Source organism: Apteryx rowi, unplaced genomic scaffold (assembly GCF_003343035.1).
Source record: "Apteryx rowi isolate R43461 unplaced genomic scaffold, aptRow1 scaffold_10, whole genome shotgun sequence".
In the NCBI taxonomy this organism is placed as follows: Eukaryota; Metazoa; Chordata; class Aves; order Apterygiformes; family Apterygidae; genus Apteryx; species Apteryx rowi.
This window is the reverse complement of record NW_020447197.1, coordinates 3,651,686-3,669,114: the sequence shown is the minus strand read 5'-3', so window position 1 is coordinate 3,669,114 and position 17,429 is coordinate 3,651,686. Positions and strand designations below refer to the sequence as shown.

The following is a 17,429-nucleotide window of genomic DNA, read 5'->3' as shown; positions in this document are numbered from 1 at the left end:
GGAGGGCCGGGGCGGGCGGCGCGTCAGCGGCCGCGGGGGCGCGGAGCGAGCTTGCCCTAAGCAGCCCGGTCCGTGGGGCAGCGCCGCGGCTTTTCTCGCCCGGAGTTTCCCCCGCAGCCGTCCCCGCGCGCGGCTCCCCCTCCGCGGCGCGGCGTTTTCCCACGCGGTTGCTCTAATAAACCCGCTCTGGCTCCCCGCGCTGCTCCTGCCTGTCCGGCCGCCCCGGGCCGGTGCGTTTGCCACTTGTCGCCGTCGGAGGGTGTAAAGGGTGGTTACGCTCTTTGAGCAGCAGAGACTTCATTTCATTGGTAATTTAAGTCCTTTCTCTCTCTCTCTTTCTCTCTCTCTCAAAACTGTAAATATCTGAAAGGCATTGGGATCTTCAGGGACCCGCAGTCCTACAGGACGCTTGGAAACTTAGTGATGGCTATAGAAATATAAGGACAGCTGCAATCGCTGTCCCTCCCCTTTTTGTGCCTTTGTTCTGCCCTTGGATCTTGGCAGGCGTACCCAAGAACATGGCAGGGCTACACTTCAGTGAAGCCGCAGTGATCGCCCTCTTCTCTGCGATTTACCTGCAATTAAATTTTGTTTCGTTATGTTTCTGCCACCCTGTGCTCTGCCCTTTCCAGCTCTGTGCATTACAGCTGCGTGTTTCCCCAGCTGCAGGCTCCTACCTGCTGCTTCCGGATAATGTTGTACCCTAGAAGCATTAGCTAAGGGGGGAGAAGCGTAAGTCGAGCTCTGGGACAGTGACGTGATGCCCAAAACACTTGTAAAGAGGGGATCTTTCCTTCTTTTCTTTCCAACTGGCCCCTGCAAGAGGGCTAAAGAGAGCAAGGTAGGGCACAGTCTTTTTTTCACTGCTGCCTTCACCGGAGAGACGGCCCCGCTCCCTCGCCCCTGCGCCCCGTCTCCCAAGGGGCAGCCACCCCTGCGCTGAACCTCCCTGGGCATCTGGCCTCAGCCAGCTGGGAACCAGCGCTTTCTGCTGTTTTTTTCCAGAGGATGGATGCTCTCGCATACGCACTCGCATACGTGTGCGCGCGCCATCTGCTAGTATTGCTAGTTGCTTTATTTGTGGACTGCGCATAAGCGTGGTGTGACACGATGCGGTGTTGCTCTGGACGTGCCTGTTGGTGATGAGCACTTTCACAGTGCTTTTCATAATAACACAAGCATTAGCCTTAGTGTCTTGTCCCTATCCCGGTTTGGATGATGTATTTTGCAGCTTGGTTGGAGCCAGTATTCCTCATTCCTGTTCTCAAACTGTGAGTCAGTTTTGTAGCAAGTTGCTCAACAGGTGATAAATTTTTATGGGGGATGACTACAAATTAATTGCAGCTGAGAAGAAGAAAGAAGCTTATATGCTTCTCACTTTCTGTTTATCCAGTTGCCTGTATAATTGCTTTACATGTTTTCAAAGAAAAACCAGAAGCTATGTGCCACCAATGTACAGTTATGTCATATTACAATTTTGTGTACAATACAATTTAATTTACATCACACTGCGTTATGTTACGGAGAAGCTGGTAATTGCTTCTGCATTTGCCAAATGCTTTGCATTATTATAAAGAATTCTTTCACTCTTTTTCCTGATATATCCTCAGACCAGTGGCATTAGCTGCAGGACTTTGATATTTGCCAGAGAGAATGGTCTGTGGCTACAAATGTGACTTTTCTTTGCAGTGAATGTTCTTCATTCTCATGAAATTCTTCTGGTTTTTGAGGAGCTATATCTTGTCAAAAAAGGCCATTTCCCTTTCCCTTTCCCCAGGGTGAGCAAAGCTTTCTTTTTAATCTTCAGAAAATTTTTGACTCCTTACTAAAATAATACTTGAACTGAGATGTATGTAGCAAAATCAAGTAGCCAGGAGTGAGGAAGCACCAGACTTGCATACTCCTGATGGCTTGGTTTTGTGATGTAAGGAATTACTTATTACATTTATTTAATTGCGAGTGTGATGTGTCGAATGATGACCCCTGGGGATGAGAAGTTCCGGTCTAACTTTGAATCCAACAGCATCAATCACTTCGTTGTTTAATGGGTAGCCCGACCCGAGGACTTCTCCAGGTGCTCTTCCTTCGTGGGGCCGGGGCCAGGAAAAGAGTCAGCTGAGAGGGAGAAGAAAAGTAGTTCTGGTTTTCTGATTCGTTGGCAATTGCAGACCAAATTTTGATAGGGTATAAAGAAGTGAAATCCCACTAACTTTGCATTAAAAATGAATTCGTGCATCTGCTTCGGATTTGTGAAAGACAGTGGTGGATAACCTTGTCGTTAGCTGTGATAGGAGATGGCTGTACGATCCAGACAGTCAGCTACCTGCTCTCGGCTGCAAGGACAGTATTTTTATGTTGCCTTAACAACAGAAAAGAGTGAAGTTACTGATGTTGTGGGAAGGAGAGAAAAGGAGAGAAAGAGGCAGAAGTTAATCACTTTTTGTTCACAGTTCTATCCACTAATTAGATGTATGACCAAAACAGATATTCCAACAACAAAAAAAATTATAATAGATATTTACCTTTCATGGAACTCTTAAAATATTGGTGTTTCTCTTGTGCAACAGTGAGGCTCTATCAGGCTCTAAGAGATAAGTTTGAAGAGCATTTCTATTTACGGTGTTTTGAAATATCTCTCCTATGTTCCACTCTTTCCATTTTCTTTCATCCAATAAAGTTTTAATTCTTGTTGTTTGTTGTCATGGAAATAGCTGAAAGGTTTGAATATAGAATGATTATGGTTTTATTGTGGAGAGATGGAGGAAGTGGAAACCAGACTTCAAGGGAGAGATCTCCCATGTAAAAATGATGCATCTCCAACAATTCGCAGAACAGCAAATGCAATTATTTGATTATATCCAGGGGCAGAAGATGTTTCGACTTTTATTATAGATGTTGTATTTTAAGAACAGAAGGTAGCATCTGGTGTATGCTTTCAAAGGTTACAGTTCAATAAGTATCGCAAGTGAATACTGCGGAGGAAATAGTGGTAATCTGACTTAATCTAAAAACCAGAATGTGCTCAAATCACATTGCAGTTGTTTATATGGAAGTAAATATCTGCAAGCAGACTTCAAAATAGTGTTAATTAATCGGCGAGGCTTTGTTCTAACACCACTAATTCAAAGAGGCATCCATCTTAGATTCACCTTTTCACCCAGTTTCAGTCTGTTACGCTACCAGGTTGCACCGTTGTATTAGCTTCTCTCTTCGTTACCTGTTCTTTAAGCAGAGAGAGAACATGGTTCAGTGGTCACAGATAGGTTTGCCCTCAGTTAAAAGTATGTAGAGTTTTTTAAATAATTTATAGCACGAGAGTAGTAGAAGGTTTATTCTGCGTGTTTTTGAGTGTCATTGGACATTCTTGTTAAGTAAGATCTGCAGTTTCAGGCTTAATGTCACCCTGGCTGTGGTTCTGGAGGCAGCAGACACCTTTCCAGTGATTCGCAGAACAACGAACTTTAAAACAAAAGAGTTATACCGACAAGGGATGGAGATGTTCACCTGACTTGTGTGTATTTATTAGTATTCCTTATGATCCGAGTTGTGCTAGTGCCAGAACACGTGGGATGGGGTTGGATAATTAATTATTCCTGGTCTTATTTTCTTTTTGGTACTTCTGTCTCCGACGTTAAATGGGAAGTGTTAACTTGGCTGAATTCATCAGCAGTTAATCCACTTTGTCTTCACCCTGTAGTTGTATGGGATAAATGTGGATGACTCAATACAAATTGAGAATAATACGAGCTGAAGAAGTCATATCAGACCAAACTAGAAGTATCTTAAAGAGGAGTTTGTGTCTTGGGTTCTGCTGTGCTCAGATTGCTGGTTTCTAAAAGGCAGCTTGAACAACTTTGGATTCCCTAATGTTTGCTAATGCTCCAAGTGTTATCTGCGTCATGTGTTCAGTGCAAAAGGCTTATGTGTGCCAAAGAAAAGCAGTTTGAATTTTATTAGTTTATTAATGATAGAACAGCCCACAAAAATGGGAAACTGCTTAAACGACGGGCTTCTGCCCCAAGCTGCAGCTCCATCTACAGTGTTCCTGTCATGGGCCGGTGTCCCAACTTGATGTCACCCCTAAAACTTTCAGAAGAAATTAATGGGAATGTCTCTATAGCTTCTGGTTACAAATGTCTCGGGAAACAGCCTGGTATTACAAGGCAGCTGTGATGTGGCGGTCAAGCAATTAAATACGGTGCCCTGTTCATCAGAGGACAGTGTACGATTTTTAACATGTAACATAGCACGCAATTTCAGTCTTTTAATATGAAGGAAAGGAGAAAAGTTCTGGAGAACAGCATTATGGATAATTCTGATGGAAAGGTTGTAGACTTCTGTGTAACAATGTATAAAACCCCCCAACCTATGAAAGTTTGGATCAGACCTGAAGATCATCCAAATCTATCTACCATTTCTGATACTGAAGGGAGATGCAGATCTTGTCTCAGTATGTTTTTTTCTGTTATATTGATCCTTACATTCAGTCTTTCTTAAACCCTAACATTTAGATGTCAGCCAAAACCTAAAAATGTGAATCTCAAAATCTCAGTGTCTAAATCAGGCTTTTTAGCTAGTGTACAGCAAAATACGTCCCTGATCCTGTTTGGGCAAGCGAATACTGCTGTAATACAAACAATAATAACGACGTTTACAAAGAGAAGCAAAAAATAGAAGTCTGTTTCTATGCAGTAGTGCAAGGTACAATAAAGGCACGTTGGCTGATATGCCCTCTTTCCCATGGAAACGCCAGAGAAGAGACCCCGTCTGCCGAAATAAAAGCACTCCGTGTGGAAGGCGTGCAGGGCTGGTCCCCCCCAGCTGACGGCACCCCGGTTCCCACGGGGGTGGAGAGCCGCACGCATGGACCTACTCGCCTGCTTGCTGTGGCTTGAGACGTGCCCGTCTAGTCCAAATTAAACCTAGCACAAGCACAGGGGTAAACGTGCTTAGATTACATGTCCAATAGGGAGGCAACTGTCCCTCTGTTAAACGTACGCGTGCACAGTGCTTAAACCAGCAACGTGGGACCTCCAGTTGACTCCCACTTCACAAGATGTACGTAAATGGTCATCGTCCCTATGGATTCGGTATATCCTCTGCTATAGTTGGGTAATGGTAAGGAGGAGATGTCTCCATACTAAATAGATTTTCCAGTGCTTGAGTTGTTACCAAAGCCCAGAAAGGTGAGGAGACCTCGAGGGAAGTGCTCAGCGTTGTGTGGTCTCTGGTGGTGAAATCATTCTCAGCATCTCCTTCGGTGCCGCGCTTCCAGGCGCTGCTCACCACCTAGGGTCAGGGAGCCGCTCGTTCCTGAGCTAACATCGCCCAAGCGCTTGTGCTGTGCCCTTCGCATCGCAGCCGGTGCAGCCCCTTGCACCCGGTGGTGTTTAATGGAACATACCTGATACCAGCCAGTTGTCAGAGGAAAGATTTCAGACGGGGTTGTTGTTATGGGAGCCACAGAATGACACCAGTAATCACTGCAGGACTAAATAATTGTTTAGTAAAAATGTTTTATATAAAATATATGTACAAAAATTACAAAATTTGTATGCTGCTGCAACCTACACCCACAAATAAAAATTTGCTACATTCACCATTTGGCATAAAGAAGTGAGATGAAAAGGATGATTCCGGGTGCAAATCTACCGACGGAAGTTGATATATCTTTCTATTCATCTTCAAATGTGCCCTGTCTGATACGGCTTTATAGTCTCTCCCCAGGATAATATCAGGCAAGCATGGCTTTGGATTATTCAGAAATAAAATATGATTATTCAGTATGATCCCAGTTGGGCTATGCTCTGCATGCAGAGACCAAGAATATGTATATTTAGATAAGAAAGAAAATAATGCCCAGAAGCATTCCCTAAACGAGTCGGCATGATATTATATATTGGGAGCTGAAGAGTGACATGAAGCAAAAAAAGCTGGGTRTAATAGGCAGTTTGTCTTAATGTCAGCTCTCAGTTTGTGTAGTTTCCCACATTTCCGCAGTTTCCTTCCAGTCCTTTTCAGCAGAGCATGACTACTGGGTTATATAAATCATTTCTTAGCCATACGGCGGGTTCTCTGCCACCAATATATCTGATTTATTTTTCACAGTTCAAATGTTTTTTTTTCTTTCAAATAAGCACCTAAAATAACTTTTTTTTTTTTTAACAATTTTAACTTCTTAATAGACTAAATTGCTAGAGAGTTTGAGGACATGAGTCAATCCTGTGCTTAGATATAAAGCCTGGGCTGTTTGTAAAGCTGCCAAAGTCTTTTCGCCAATTTTGGGGGCATTTGGATATGCAGGGAATGGTTTTGCACTACCCAGCTTTTTGTATCGGGAAGACAATTTCTGAATTAAGTACAGAAGAAAACCGGACAAAAGTTCTGTAGAAATATTTTCAGTTCCGTGCTGAAGCGGATGATTTGCGAATGAGCCAAACCAAAGTATTCCAGTAAATGCTGGAGCAGTTCACGTATCTGGCTGCCACTGAAAGCAGCAGAATCCAGCTCTGTGTTAAAACAGCAAACACTGGTCGGGATCAGAGGTTTAGGTCGAAGCCAGCGTGCGCTTCCTTGCTCTAACCTGTGAAGCAAAAGGCATTTCTGAAGTCCTTCTCCTGCCGCTCACCCCCGGGTGTTTAGCGAACAGCCGAGGTAACTGCTTTTCTGGGTGACAAAATAAGTAAGTGGTTGTGTCAGTTCGTTTCCTCTCGCGGAGAAACCTAGTAGTAAGATGAATGAGGCGCGTGTTTACTCCCGAGGCCCAAACGCAAGGGCTGTACGGTGATTCGTTCATTATTATCATAATTTGAAGGTTCCCAAGGCAACCTTAATTTATTAAAAGATAGACTACCAGATTTTTCTCCGGGCATCGTTCTGCTGACTTCAAGCAACGCTTGCAGAGCATCCACTGCCGATATTGCGGAGGTGCTGATTTATGCTAGCTGATTTATCCTGTGGATCTGGCTCACGTAGCTTACACTAGCAAATTATTATTTTTTTATATATACAAAATAGTCCTACGCATACAGTTAACAAATGCAGCGGCCAGTGTAAGTTAAAAAAAAAAAAAAATTACAAAAAAATGTCCACCCGTTCCGGCAAAAACAAAATCAAAACGGCATTACCTAAATTGCAGCTCATGTTTAAGTAGAGATAGCTGTGTACGTTTTCCTTAAAATACTAGTTATCAGGGTGTGTTATTCTGCGTTGCTTCCTACCGCTACCAGGCCAGTCCAAGTAAACATGGGAGCACCATGTCATGCTCCATTTGTGGCAAAGGTCTAGTAGAATTCAGTGTTTAAAGGGAAACACCTTCTCCTGGATCACGCACTTGCTGTCAGCAAGCGTAGCAGCAGTTGCGTTCCTGAACCTATTGCCGGCCTGGTGAAACCTTCGCAATACACCAATTAAGTAAATAGGCACGATCACAGCGTGCTGTGATCTCAAAATACTGCCCGATTTCAAAACCTTTTCTGCGCCATTTCAGCAGCTGGTTGTTTTTTTCTATGTACAATATACTGATTAAGATGGACTCGTGCTTATTCAAGGCATGATCTTGAAAAACGCTTAAGCACATATTTAATTTCAAGCACGTAAATATCCCCTTTTGGTCAGACTGTTCATGTGCTTAAAATTAATTAGGCGCTTAAGTGCTTTGTCAGATTAGGCGAAGATGAGTATTCTGAATTTCTGACGGCCTTTCGCTTCTGTAAAACTGAGGTTCAGGTACGAGCCAAGTCCTTCCAGCGTAATTCCACCGGCATCCAGCCCTCGCGAGGGCTCCTTAGAGGAGCCGAGATGCTCAAGACGGGGCCCAAACACAGACCGCAAGTAAAATGTGATTTCCAGTCCCAACCTCGGAGCAGCCCCTGCGCTGAGCCGGCGCGCAGCGTGCCGCAGCGGAGCCGGTCGGGATGCCGGGGGAGCGCTTACCTGCGCGCGGCCGGGCTCTCGCCCAAGGCGGCATCCGGACGCCTTAAAGCCTTGCTCTTCCCCAAACCCGCTGGGAAGTGAGCCGTGCCGTTCGTTCCTGCAAACGCGCGGCCCCAGCCGCCTGCTCGTCCTCCTTATTGGCTCATTGGAGCATGCCGCAGCACGGCCAGACCTTTTCCACTGAGTGAGCTGGGAATGGGGAGTCCGCTACTGTCGGTACTGTTTGCTTTTTACCCCCGATTTTACAGAATTTTAAGCTGGTCCTAACTATGCAAACGGGTTCCTTTGGGGCATGGTTTTAACCTTTTAACTGATCAAAAAGGCTCCAAAAAAACTTGCTTCTTTGTCCATGTCAACTATGTCCCCGTTGCTGACAGAGACAAAAATCCTGTCGTCCCTTTTCAGCTGGAATACGCCCCCTTGGTAGATGGAGTAAAGTCCGTACTCTGCCTTTTTAGACCAACAACTTGTTCTCGCGCTTTTCATGAGCAAAATGGGCTCTGGATAATTAGTCAGTTTGTAAACGTATTGGACCAGCTGCTTAGGGTTTCTGATTTGCGCCAGTAAATCTGAATCCTCATTCTCGTTTTCGCGGAAACGAAAATAAGTTTGTGAGTAGATGTAGTAAAAGCCTGTTTTGGGGATCACTAACTCCCCATTTCTCAGCTCCACGTTGTAAAGGAAAGAATGGCCTTTCCGTGATGATTCCCAGTTGTTTATTTTTTGGCCGCTGCCTCTTCTGGGTGAGGAATCTAGTTGAGAAAAAAAGAGAGAAGACGTAAAGTTAAAAGCCTGTAAGCAGCTAAGCCTGGTGTCTGCTAGCCTGGGAGTCTGCTCTTCAAAAAAGAAGTAAGGAAAGTGGCAGTTCCCATTGGGTTCAACAGGCAGTTCGTTAGGCCCATTCTGCCAAAATAATCTGAAGGTCCATAAGCAAACTGTTTAGCACTATGTGGGAATTCACTATTTTTATTTGTAATTTTTGCCCTTCCGAATAAGTGCGTATCATCATGCAGTTCCTTAGTAACGTAGTCAAAATAGCCATTTGTGGCTGGTAGCCTCCAAAGACGTAGAAACCCTACCAAGCCGTTCATTAATACCTCTTGAATGTCAAATCTTTCCTGCCCATGTCTTGCATTTCTAATAGGTCTGTCGCCATAGCAGCTGGCACTCATACAGCTAACAGAAGGAAATTAAAGGAAAGCAAAGAGGAAAGCTTAGCATTAGGAAGAGGGATTTTATTTATATATTTTTTTAAATGAAGGTTCCAGAAGGAAAGTTAGGGAGGCATCCAGAGCGAAGGGGGTTTCTCCCTGTGCTGCAAGAATGAGCTGAAAAGAAAATGTCCTGAACGGGACAAGAGGGCATTTGGGTGGTTGGTTTCTTATGATTAACTCAATGCAAGCATAAAGAAGGGGATGCAAGCGTCAAGCTAGCAAAGAGGGCAGAAATGCCACGATCTTCACGTGTTTTTAAGCTTACTGTGTGGGGACAGAGAGTTCTTCCTGTTGCTGTTTCCGGTTAGATGCGCTGCTATCCGGTAGACGGGATTCTGCGGCGGCTGCTCGTTGGCGTTTGGAAACGTCAGGGCTCTTTCAGCTGAACGAGGAGGAGAAACACAATCTCAGATCAGCATCAGCGGCGTCAGAAAGCGCCTGTCGCCTTGTAAATGTGTCTGTCTCATTTGAGCTTATTTTAAGGAATGCGTATGTCATTTTTTTAATTGACTACAGCATAGAAAAGGACAGTTTTGGATCATAAGGCTCGAACTCCTCTTTCTCTCTTGCAACCTTTGAAATGTCTTTATATGCCTCTTTGCTTTCCTTTTTCCTTCTCCCCTCCCCAAATTACCGATAGACAAGAACTTAAAATAACCCCTTTGCAACAAATGTGCGTGCTCCTGATGAGCATCTTCTAGGCGTTCGCAGCCTTGACTCGGAACTTACACTTTCGGGCCGTAACGCTTCCCGCTGAGAGCGTTCCAAGCTGTGCGGACCGCAGCAGAGCTGCCCCTGCGTTAGCCGGGGCGCTGCCGGCGGAGCGGGCGGCCTCCGTGCTCCCGCAGCACTGCCGCGCCGGGGCCTCGCTCCCGCGCTCAGCYGGCACCTGCCTCTAACCGCCTGGCCGGAATTCCGGCTCCTGAAAACCCCCCTTCTAGCAATGCGTTATCCTTTTCCTGTGACTTGCCGCAGAAGAACTGGATAACGGGACAAAATTTTAAGTCACTGTTTTCCGCGCTTTTAAAAAAATTGCCTGAATCACGACACATCAGACCCCATTAGCAGCCTCTTTTTGCAGCAGTTAATAAAATGACTGTAATACCATTGACTGCAGATATGTTTTCCTCATAGCTTCTTGACATCATCTGCCAACAAACGCAGAGAAAAATAATTAGTTTGTCAGCAGCAAGCAATAGATGCAGGAAATAATAGACACTCTTTTCTCAGACTCATGAATAAATGGCATTATGAATTAGACCATTAAGCAAATCAAAAAAACCCTGTATCATTAATTYTTTGTAATAAAGTATTTCTACATCTGCATTTTTTATGTAACTAAATGTCTGGGAAAACATTTTCAAGAGTGCTCAGCCATCTGAGGTTTTACTCCTTTTGAAAATGTGACCCCTGTGCTCCTCTTCAAGAAGAAGCGATGCAGCGTGCAAGCATCCATTTCCATTCACAGAATAATACTTGGCAGTGCTGTACTTCTGGGGGAGTTTAGCTCTGGGAAATTAAATTYGGTCTATTTTTATATCTCTATCTATCTATAGTTTTTAAGCCAGCATATCTTACTTCCTACATTTCCCTTTTTTATAACTGTTTGCTGACTGCTTTTAAATGAAGTAGTTTAGTCACTACAGGCAGGGCAGCTGGGGCAAGCATGCTCTTGAGATGATTTACCTTGCTGATAAACACGGCCCCGATATTGCGATTTGCTGCTGGTTCTGCCCTGCCACAGCTGGGCCATTTCTTGTACCCATGCTAGCTTTGCTGAGCACTGAGGGAGCTAGTAGATATATTAGGTATGTATTAGGTATTAGATATATTAGATATGTAAATGTCCACAAAATAAAACAATGTTTTCTTCATGCGGAATGACAGGGACTTCGCTGGCAGAACTTGCACTGAAGTAGCTGAGATCTTTGACTACATATTAAATACGGCCTCTATTTTGGGATGCAAAACTTACAAGGTAAGTCTCAGCCTGAAGTGACATTTTATATGCTGGAGATGGGATTTTTGAGAAGCATCCCAGGAGATTTTAGCCCTTTCAGTTTTCAACCAGGCATAATTTCTTCCCTGCAGCCAGAATTACAGGTACGGGGCGCAAGGCTGGTGGAAGACCCGTGGTGCCCAGTGCTGCGCTCTCGCTCGCCTGCCCCGGCCCCCGACACGTGACACAGTTCCTGGCGGGACCGTCGCTCGGGCACCTCCCTGCTTCCCTTCCTGCTGTGTTTTATCGCATCTGCTCGTGACGGCGTATATTTTCGAAGCGGGAGTGGCACTTCTCCAGCTCTGTGGCCATTACGGGCAGGTGGAAAGCAAACACTGGGGTAAGTCAAACCCAGCTCCTGTTTGTACAGGTCGGACGCGAGGGCCCAAAAGGGACTTTCTTTCGAAGGACTGTGAGCAACACCTATCTCACRGCTGCTGTATTCTCTTTAACAGTAATGGACCTGCTAATGGTTTATCCTGGTCCGAGCAGGGGCGTTTAGTCCCTTTACCTCCACCCTGTTTCATGAAGCAGGAGAGAGGAGCCTGGACGCTTCCACACTGAGATGCTTCAAAAAGACGTATACAAAGCCRTCACTGAGACCAGCCTAGTAAAACCGAACGCAGCGACACCACTGTCACGGGTTCTTCCCGTCAGAAGGTCTCGCTGCCGGTACGGTTCGTCTCCAGCTGACGCCGTGGCTCGGCTACTGCTCGGCACAAAAGCCGCCTGCGAGCCAGCCGGACCTCGCTGTTGGGAGGGCAGTTCCTTGAGCCGCCCCGTTCAATCAACGTGCCGGTTCCCAAATACCTTTTTAATTAACTTTCCCAGCTGCCACTTCACTTGCCAGCAGGGGTCTGCCTCCCTCTCTTCGGTTTCAATTGCGTCCAAGTTTTGCATGAAACTTCCGAGCTCCTCCCCGGTGAGACAGGCAATGCCGCTCTTTGAATACGTGTCCTGGAGCTGTGTTAGAAGGCAAAGACAGAATTTTTCGCTTACGGTGGTGTGCTTGCAGACCTTCAGCTGTGGTACGTCTCTAATTCACTGCGCTTAGGAACACACTTGCTTTTCTTAGCAGCGCTTACTAGTATGGTAGAAGTTATGACTGTACAGGCAGAGTGAGTAATGCATCCTGATTTTGCATCTTTATTTAATTACAGGGAGACACCTAATATGCAAAGAAACACTTACACCATCTCCATGGACACAAATTTGGTATATGGCACTCAGCTAAATAAGCTTAGTGGAAAATTCAACACCTAAATCATAACCTCGTGAATGCTTTAGTTCCTCTGATTCTGCATTAAAATATCTCTTTTGCACAATGGATTTTTCTTTGCAGATTAGTGAGAAGGAAATCAAATATCAGACCTTAAAAGTATTTTCCATTCTGTCTTTTCAGAAAATGCCACTTCTGATCCAGGCTTTCTCTGGAACATATCCATAGCAGTTTGGGGTCGCTCTGTAGCAATCTGGAGCTCTGTTTGACCTAAAAGTCCAGAGCTAAGTCCAGACAACAGAGATGTTTGGGTTCAGATCTAATTATAAAGCTGAATGCCTGTGACCTGGGCCAATGCCTATGCCCTCTGGGTAGAGGGAAAGCACCTTTTTTCCAACAGATAGGGAGAAATGAGTTTGTAGAGTGACAAAATTCCTGTTGACTTCGAGGGGATCTAACCGAAAGCTTTTAAATGATAGCGGAAAAGCTTTCCCAAGCTCTGCTGCATGTGCAGGGCTAGGCGACGCACAGAACTCAAGCTGGCGCTGTTGTTTAATGTAAGAGCACATAAGCTAGACTGCCTGGGAGTAAATGCCAGCGGATTATGAACTCCTGTTTGCTTTGAACTCAGTGGTGCTGCATCAGCTATAAAGGCTGGTGGGACTCGTTATGCAAGCAAAGTACTACATAAACTTGGGAAAGACAGCAACGGGCAATGAACGTGCAGAGCGTTCAGACCCACTTCTTGTTTTAATATTTAAATGTCACTGTTCCTGCGTTAAAGAAGTTTGGTTTGGTTTGCTATACATTAACTCAACGTGTACCAGTTTCAGCTGTCCTTAAGCCTGGGGTATTGAAGGCAACAAATAAGAGCCACCTCCCCTTCCTCCTCCTCCTCCTCCTCCTCCTCCTCACTTCATTCTTTTCCTGCCTGTTAGCAAACAAAAGCATTTAGGAAGAGATTTCACACTCAGGGAGGATTACGAGAATTCACCCATATTACACTGCAATTCTTATCCTGCTTAACAGCAAGCCTTCAATTTGGACAGCGGACTCTACGGAGATTAATCTAATATTTGAAAAGATTTCTGTCCTTGGTAGTCATCCATGCAAAATGGTGCCACCACAATGAGTGTCCATGAAGACTTCGGTGTCTTTGCTGAAGAAGGCAGTGGTATTTTTAAGTAAGGTTTCTTGTTTGGAGAACTCAAAGTGATGAAAATTATGTGCTTATTAAGGTGCAAGCTTAGGACTTAAAGCTAAGGACTATGATGGATTTAACTACACTAGATTCTGTAACAAGATAGTTTGAAAAAATAGTGTGCAGACCAGACATTACTGTTTATTCTCTTACCAGATCTGGCAAAGCTCACCTCCGAGCTTTGCCCTCTCATCTGGAAGTAACCAGTACTGCACTTCTGCCTTTTCCTTACCAGTCACGCTTTTCCCCCAAACAGCTTTATTATACTGTCACTGGAACAGTATTTTGCATGCATTTTGAGATCCGCAGGGAATGCAACCTTGTCCCACCGCCATCTGGTACAGAGGGACTGGTATTGCTGCTCTACAGGTAGAGAAAGCAAGGCAGCAGGGTGTTGCAAGGCTTATCTGTAGCACTGAAACCTCTGCGCTGGAAAGTCCTGCTAACAGAATCTGAGTACTTGTAAAGCTTCTCCCTGTTCTAGGAGTACTACATGGACTATGTTTTTAAAAATGAAGGAAGTCTGAGGATATTTGCTTTTCAGCCCTGTATCCTGAAGCGTAATGAACTTTATTGTGCTCATGTCTCAGCACTTCCTCCCATAGCAAAACTGTGGAACAAATGGTCATATCTGTAGTTTTACTCAGATGGCTACAGCTGTAGATAGAAAAACTGCTAGTTATACATATTTTTTTCTGTAAAGATAAAAATATCTGCATCTGTGCAGCCATAGTAATTTGGTGAAGGTGTAGAAAGGCAGATATTGTGAACAAAGAGAAGAAAAATGAGCAGACAAAAATCACAGTATATACGTTGAGATTTAGTCCACGTTGACGACAACGATGTGGGGTAGCACTCTGCATTTCTAAATAAGCTTTTTACATCTTTATCATGCACCAGATGAAGCACTGAAGAATATGTGCTTAAGGTACGCCACATACCATAGAGCCAGCAAGGTTACTTTTTAGCCCAGCAGAACTTCAGCATGAGCAGATTTAGTCTTTCACACCAAATGCAGGCATATTATCCTTCAGAAATAGTTATATTTGGGGCAAGTATTTTTAGATGTGGTTCTGTTTCAGGTGTACATATTTCAGTGAAAGGTAAGTGTGGCTCCTCCTTACTTAGATTGGCAAGTTTGTTAGCCTGAAGAGATGAGAAGGCATGGTGTGTATCTTTTCTTCATTACTGATATTGTGTAATCTGATTTCATAAAATGATTATATTTCTATGAYTCCCCAGTTTTGCAAAATATGGAAGCATCACAGGTATAAACTCAGCAGAAAAAATCTCTATTTTATACACTTTAAAAATATGAGCATTGACTGCAGAATACTGTACACCCTTTAACATTTGCTTCACAAATGATTTTCACTTCTCAAAAGACTCCCGCTTCTGTTAAATTTGCTGTGGAGTAAATGCATGGGGAACAAATAATAGTTTGCATTTGTGCAATACTTCCTGGAATTGTATAACCATAATCCACTTACCTGCAGTCAGGTTCACCTTTGTGCCCCAGGGAGAGCAACAAGCAGAGTCATAAATTTTAGTCAGGACACTTAGGGAAACCCGGAATGCTGTGAGGGAGGGTCTAAATAAAGTAGGACTGCACACATAAAGGCGCATGTAGATATAAACCAAATGCAAACTTCATGGAATGCAAACAATTTTTTTGCAGGAAAAGAAAGAGTTAAGAAGGAGCTAGTAGACTTAAACGTTGGCTGCAGGAAACCCAAAGCAACTAGACTATACAAAGGGTATTTTACAAGTCGTTATGAGAAATTCATGCTGTTTACTGTCTGCTTGAAATTCCTTTGGGATTAGTCAGTGTCTTAAAACCGTGTATTCACCTGGAGGAGGCATTTAGAAAGAAAGAAGTATTTCTGCTCAGCTGTCTTTTCCACCTGTTGTCTATAAAGGAATATCCAGCTCACAGAGGTTACCCTTCTATCCAGTCCTCCGCGTGCTACTAATGTTTCTGCAGCGCCGACAAAGCACTGCAATGTGATGAGGGCGCAAGTTGGGAACTCTGAAAAACGCGTTTCCTAATTCTGGGCCGGGGGGGGGGGGGAAGAAGTGTGCAACTTGTGCGATTAAGCAAAGTTGGGAGCTGTCCCTCCCGGGGGCTCCGCGCCGCGCTCGCCCCCCCGCGCCGCCACCCACCTGCTTGAGCTCGCTGGTGAAGTAGAGGAAGGTGACGGCGACGCACAGGGACTGCAGCAGCACCGCGGCGCCCAGCACCAGCGCGCAGCTCTGCGCGGCGCTCGGGCCGGCGGCGGCGGGCAGCATCGCGGCGGCCTGCGCGCCGCTCCGCGCTCCTGCTGCTGCTGCTGCTGCCGCGGCGAGGCTTCGCCCTGCCGCCTTCCTGCCGGGCGAGAGGAGAGGAGAGGAGAGGAAGGCGGAGAGGAGGGAGGGAGGAGAGGAGGGAGAGGAGGGACCCGACCCAACCCGGCCCGGCCCGGCCCGTGGGAGCGGCCCCGCGCGCTGCTGCGCGCTGCTTGCGCGGCCGCGCTTCCCCGCCTTTGCGCCGCGCACAAACACCCAACCCCCCCCGTGTTACCTCCGTGGCACGGGTTAAAAACCACCCCGAGGGCAGCGGGACCCTCGCCTGGCCCTGGGCGGGGGGCGATGCGCTCCGCCGCGTCGGGAGGCTCCTTGCGCTCGCGGTTTATTTACTTCCCAGCCCTGGCGCTGCGGAGCGTTTGGGAGCCAGCTCCGTTGGGGAACGGTGGGAACGTGGTTTCTCATCTCTTAAGGCACCGATGAGGAATGCGGACGGTCCCAGAGTTTCCTAACCTGTGTTTTCCCCGTAGCTTCTCTCGTATAGCTGGTGAGTCCAAGCGTGCTGCCCCTGGGACAGTATCCAGCACCTTTGCAATTAGCTCCAAGCCAGTGCTGCCACTGCAAGTACTCAGACAGTACGGCTTCTCCTCCCCAGTCGTGAGACGCTTAAATGGACCAGGTACATCCTTTATCTGAAGTCACTTTTGGCATTTTGTTTGTTTATGCGTTTTTGTTTTCAAACCTCTACGGTTCCTGCCTGCAATTTCTTCTCCACACTATTTAGCCCAAGTGGAAGGTTTCCAAAGGCGCTGGCGTGATTTAGGACATGTGTCCTTTGACTTTCAGTAGGGTTTTGGGGCCTTTAGATTAGGAGCAGCTTCATAATTAGCTGTGGATGGTTCAAAATCTTTAGAGGTAGCACCACTGTGGTTCTGCTGACAGTGCAGCCGTAGAAAATGGACTTTTCAAATCCAAACATACAGATTCACTTTCATGCTGTTGCTGCAGGGCAGGATGAAATTATGGCCCCTGCCTGGAGGTCCTAACTTGAGCATTAGGATGCAGGCAGCTTCCAGATGGGAATTCTCAGCAACATTTCAGGGCAAAATTAAAACAAGGAGCTCTTTTTTCCACCTCTCATGGCTATCTGGATAGTCTTTAGAAGATGTAACTGCATTGTATTGAACCATTTACAGGGAAATCAATTGTTTGGTCTTCCACCATAAACTTTCATAGCAAAATGATCCCTGGATTTTGATGTGGTAACAGGCAATTTATTTGTCTGGCTCTGAGTAACATTTAATCTGTGTGCCAAAGCAATTCAAATTTGTGTAATTCCAAAACATGCATCAAATGGAGAGGATTCATGCTTTCTTGAAAGTGAGCTCATGATCTCCTCCTACGACTTCTCAGCAGAGTCAGCGTGACATTCTGGGTTCGTCTGGCTTGCAGCATCCCAGCCCCTTACTGAGCAGTGCTAGAGGAACCTACATTTGTTTTTAGTTAATGCAAAGTTTTTCTTCACGTGATCTTCACAACAGAAGTTTCTAATAGATTTTAACACATGCACAAAAGAGT

At 45.5% G+C, this 17,429-nt stretch overlaps 1 protein-coding gene across 1 annotated transcript; it reads right to left on the bottom strand.

The window, feature by feature from the left end:
* Window positions 1-8,241: 8,241 nt before the first annotated feature.
* On the bottom strand, window positions 8,242-15,857 carry TNFSF10 (TNF superfamily member 10). The gene is made up of 5 exons (XM_026061995.1): window positions 15,732-15,857; window positions 11,959-12,111; window positions 10,255-10,297; window positions 9,399-9,531; window positions 8,242-8,674 (listed from the first exon to the last, which is right to left on the bottom strand). Exons 1-5 carry the CDS (start codon window positions 15,855-15,857, stop codon window positions 8,242-8,244), a joined length of 888 nt encoding a protein of 295 aa, XP_025917780.1.
* Between the last annotated feature and the right edge of the window lie 1,572 nt (window positions 15,858-17,429).

What these genes read in the sequence shown, in the direction of transcription:
- TNFSF10 (XM_026061995.1), bottom strand. Translation starts at nt 15,857, where the DNA reads ATGCTGCCCGCCGCCGCCGGCCCGAGCGCCGCGCAGAGCTGCGCGCTG. An exon ending in TGGGAAAGTTAATTAAAAAG is followed by an intron (nt 10,298 to 11,958) that starts GTATTTGGGAAC and finishes GTTTGTTGGCAG; the next exon opens with ATGATGTCAAGAAGCTATGA. An exon ending in AAACATATCTGCAGTCAATG is followed by an intron (nt 9,532 to 10,254) that starts GTATTACAGTCA and finishes CTCCTCGTTCAG; the next exon opens with CTGAAAGAGCCCTGACGTTT.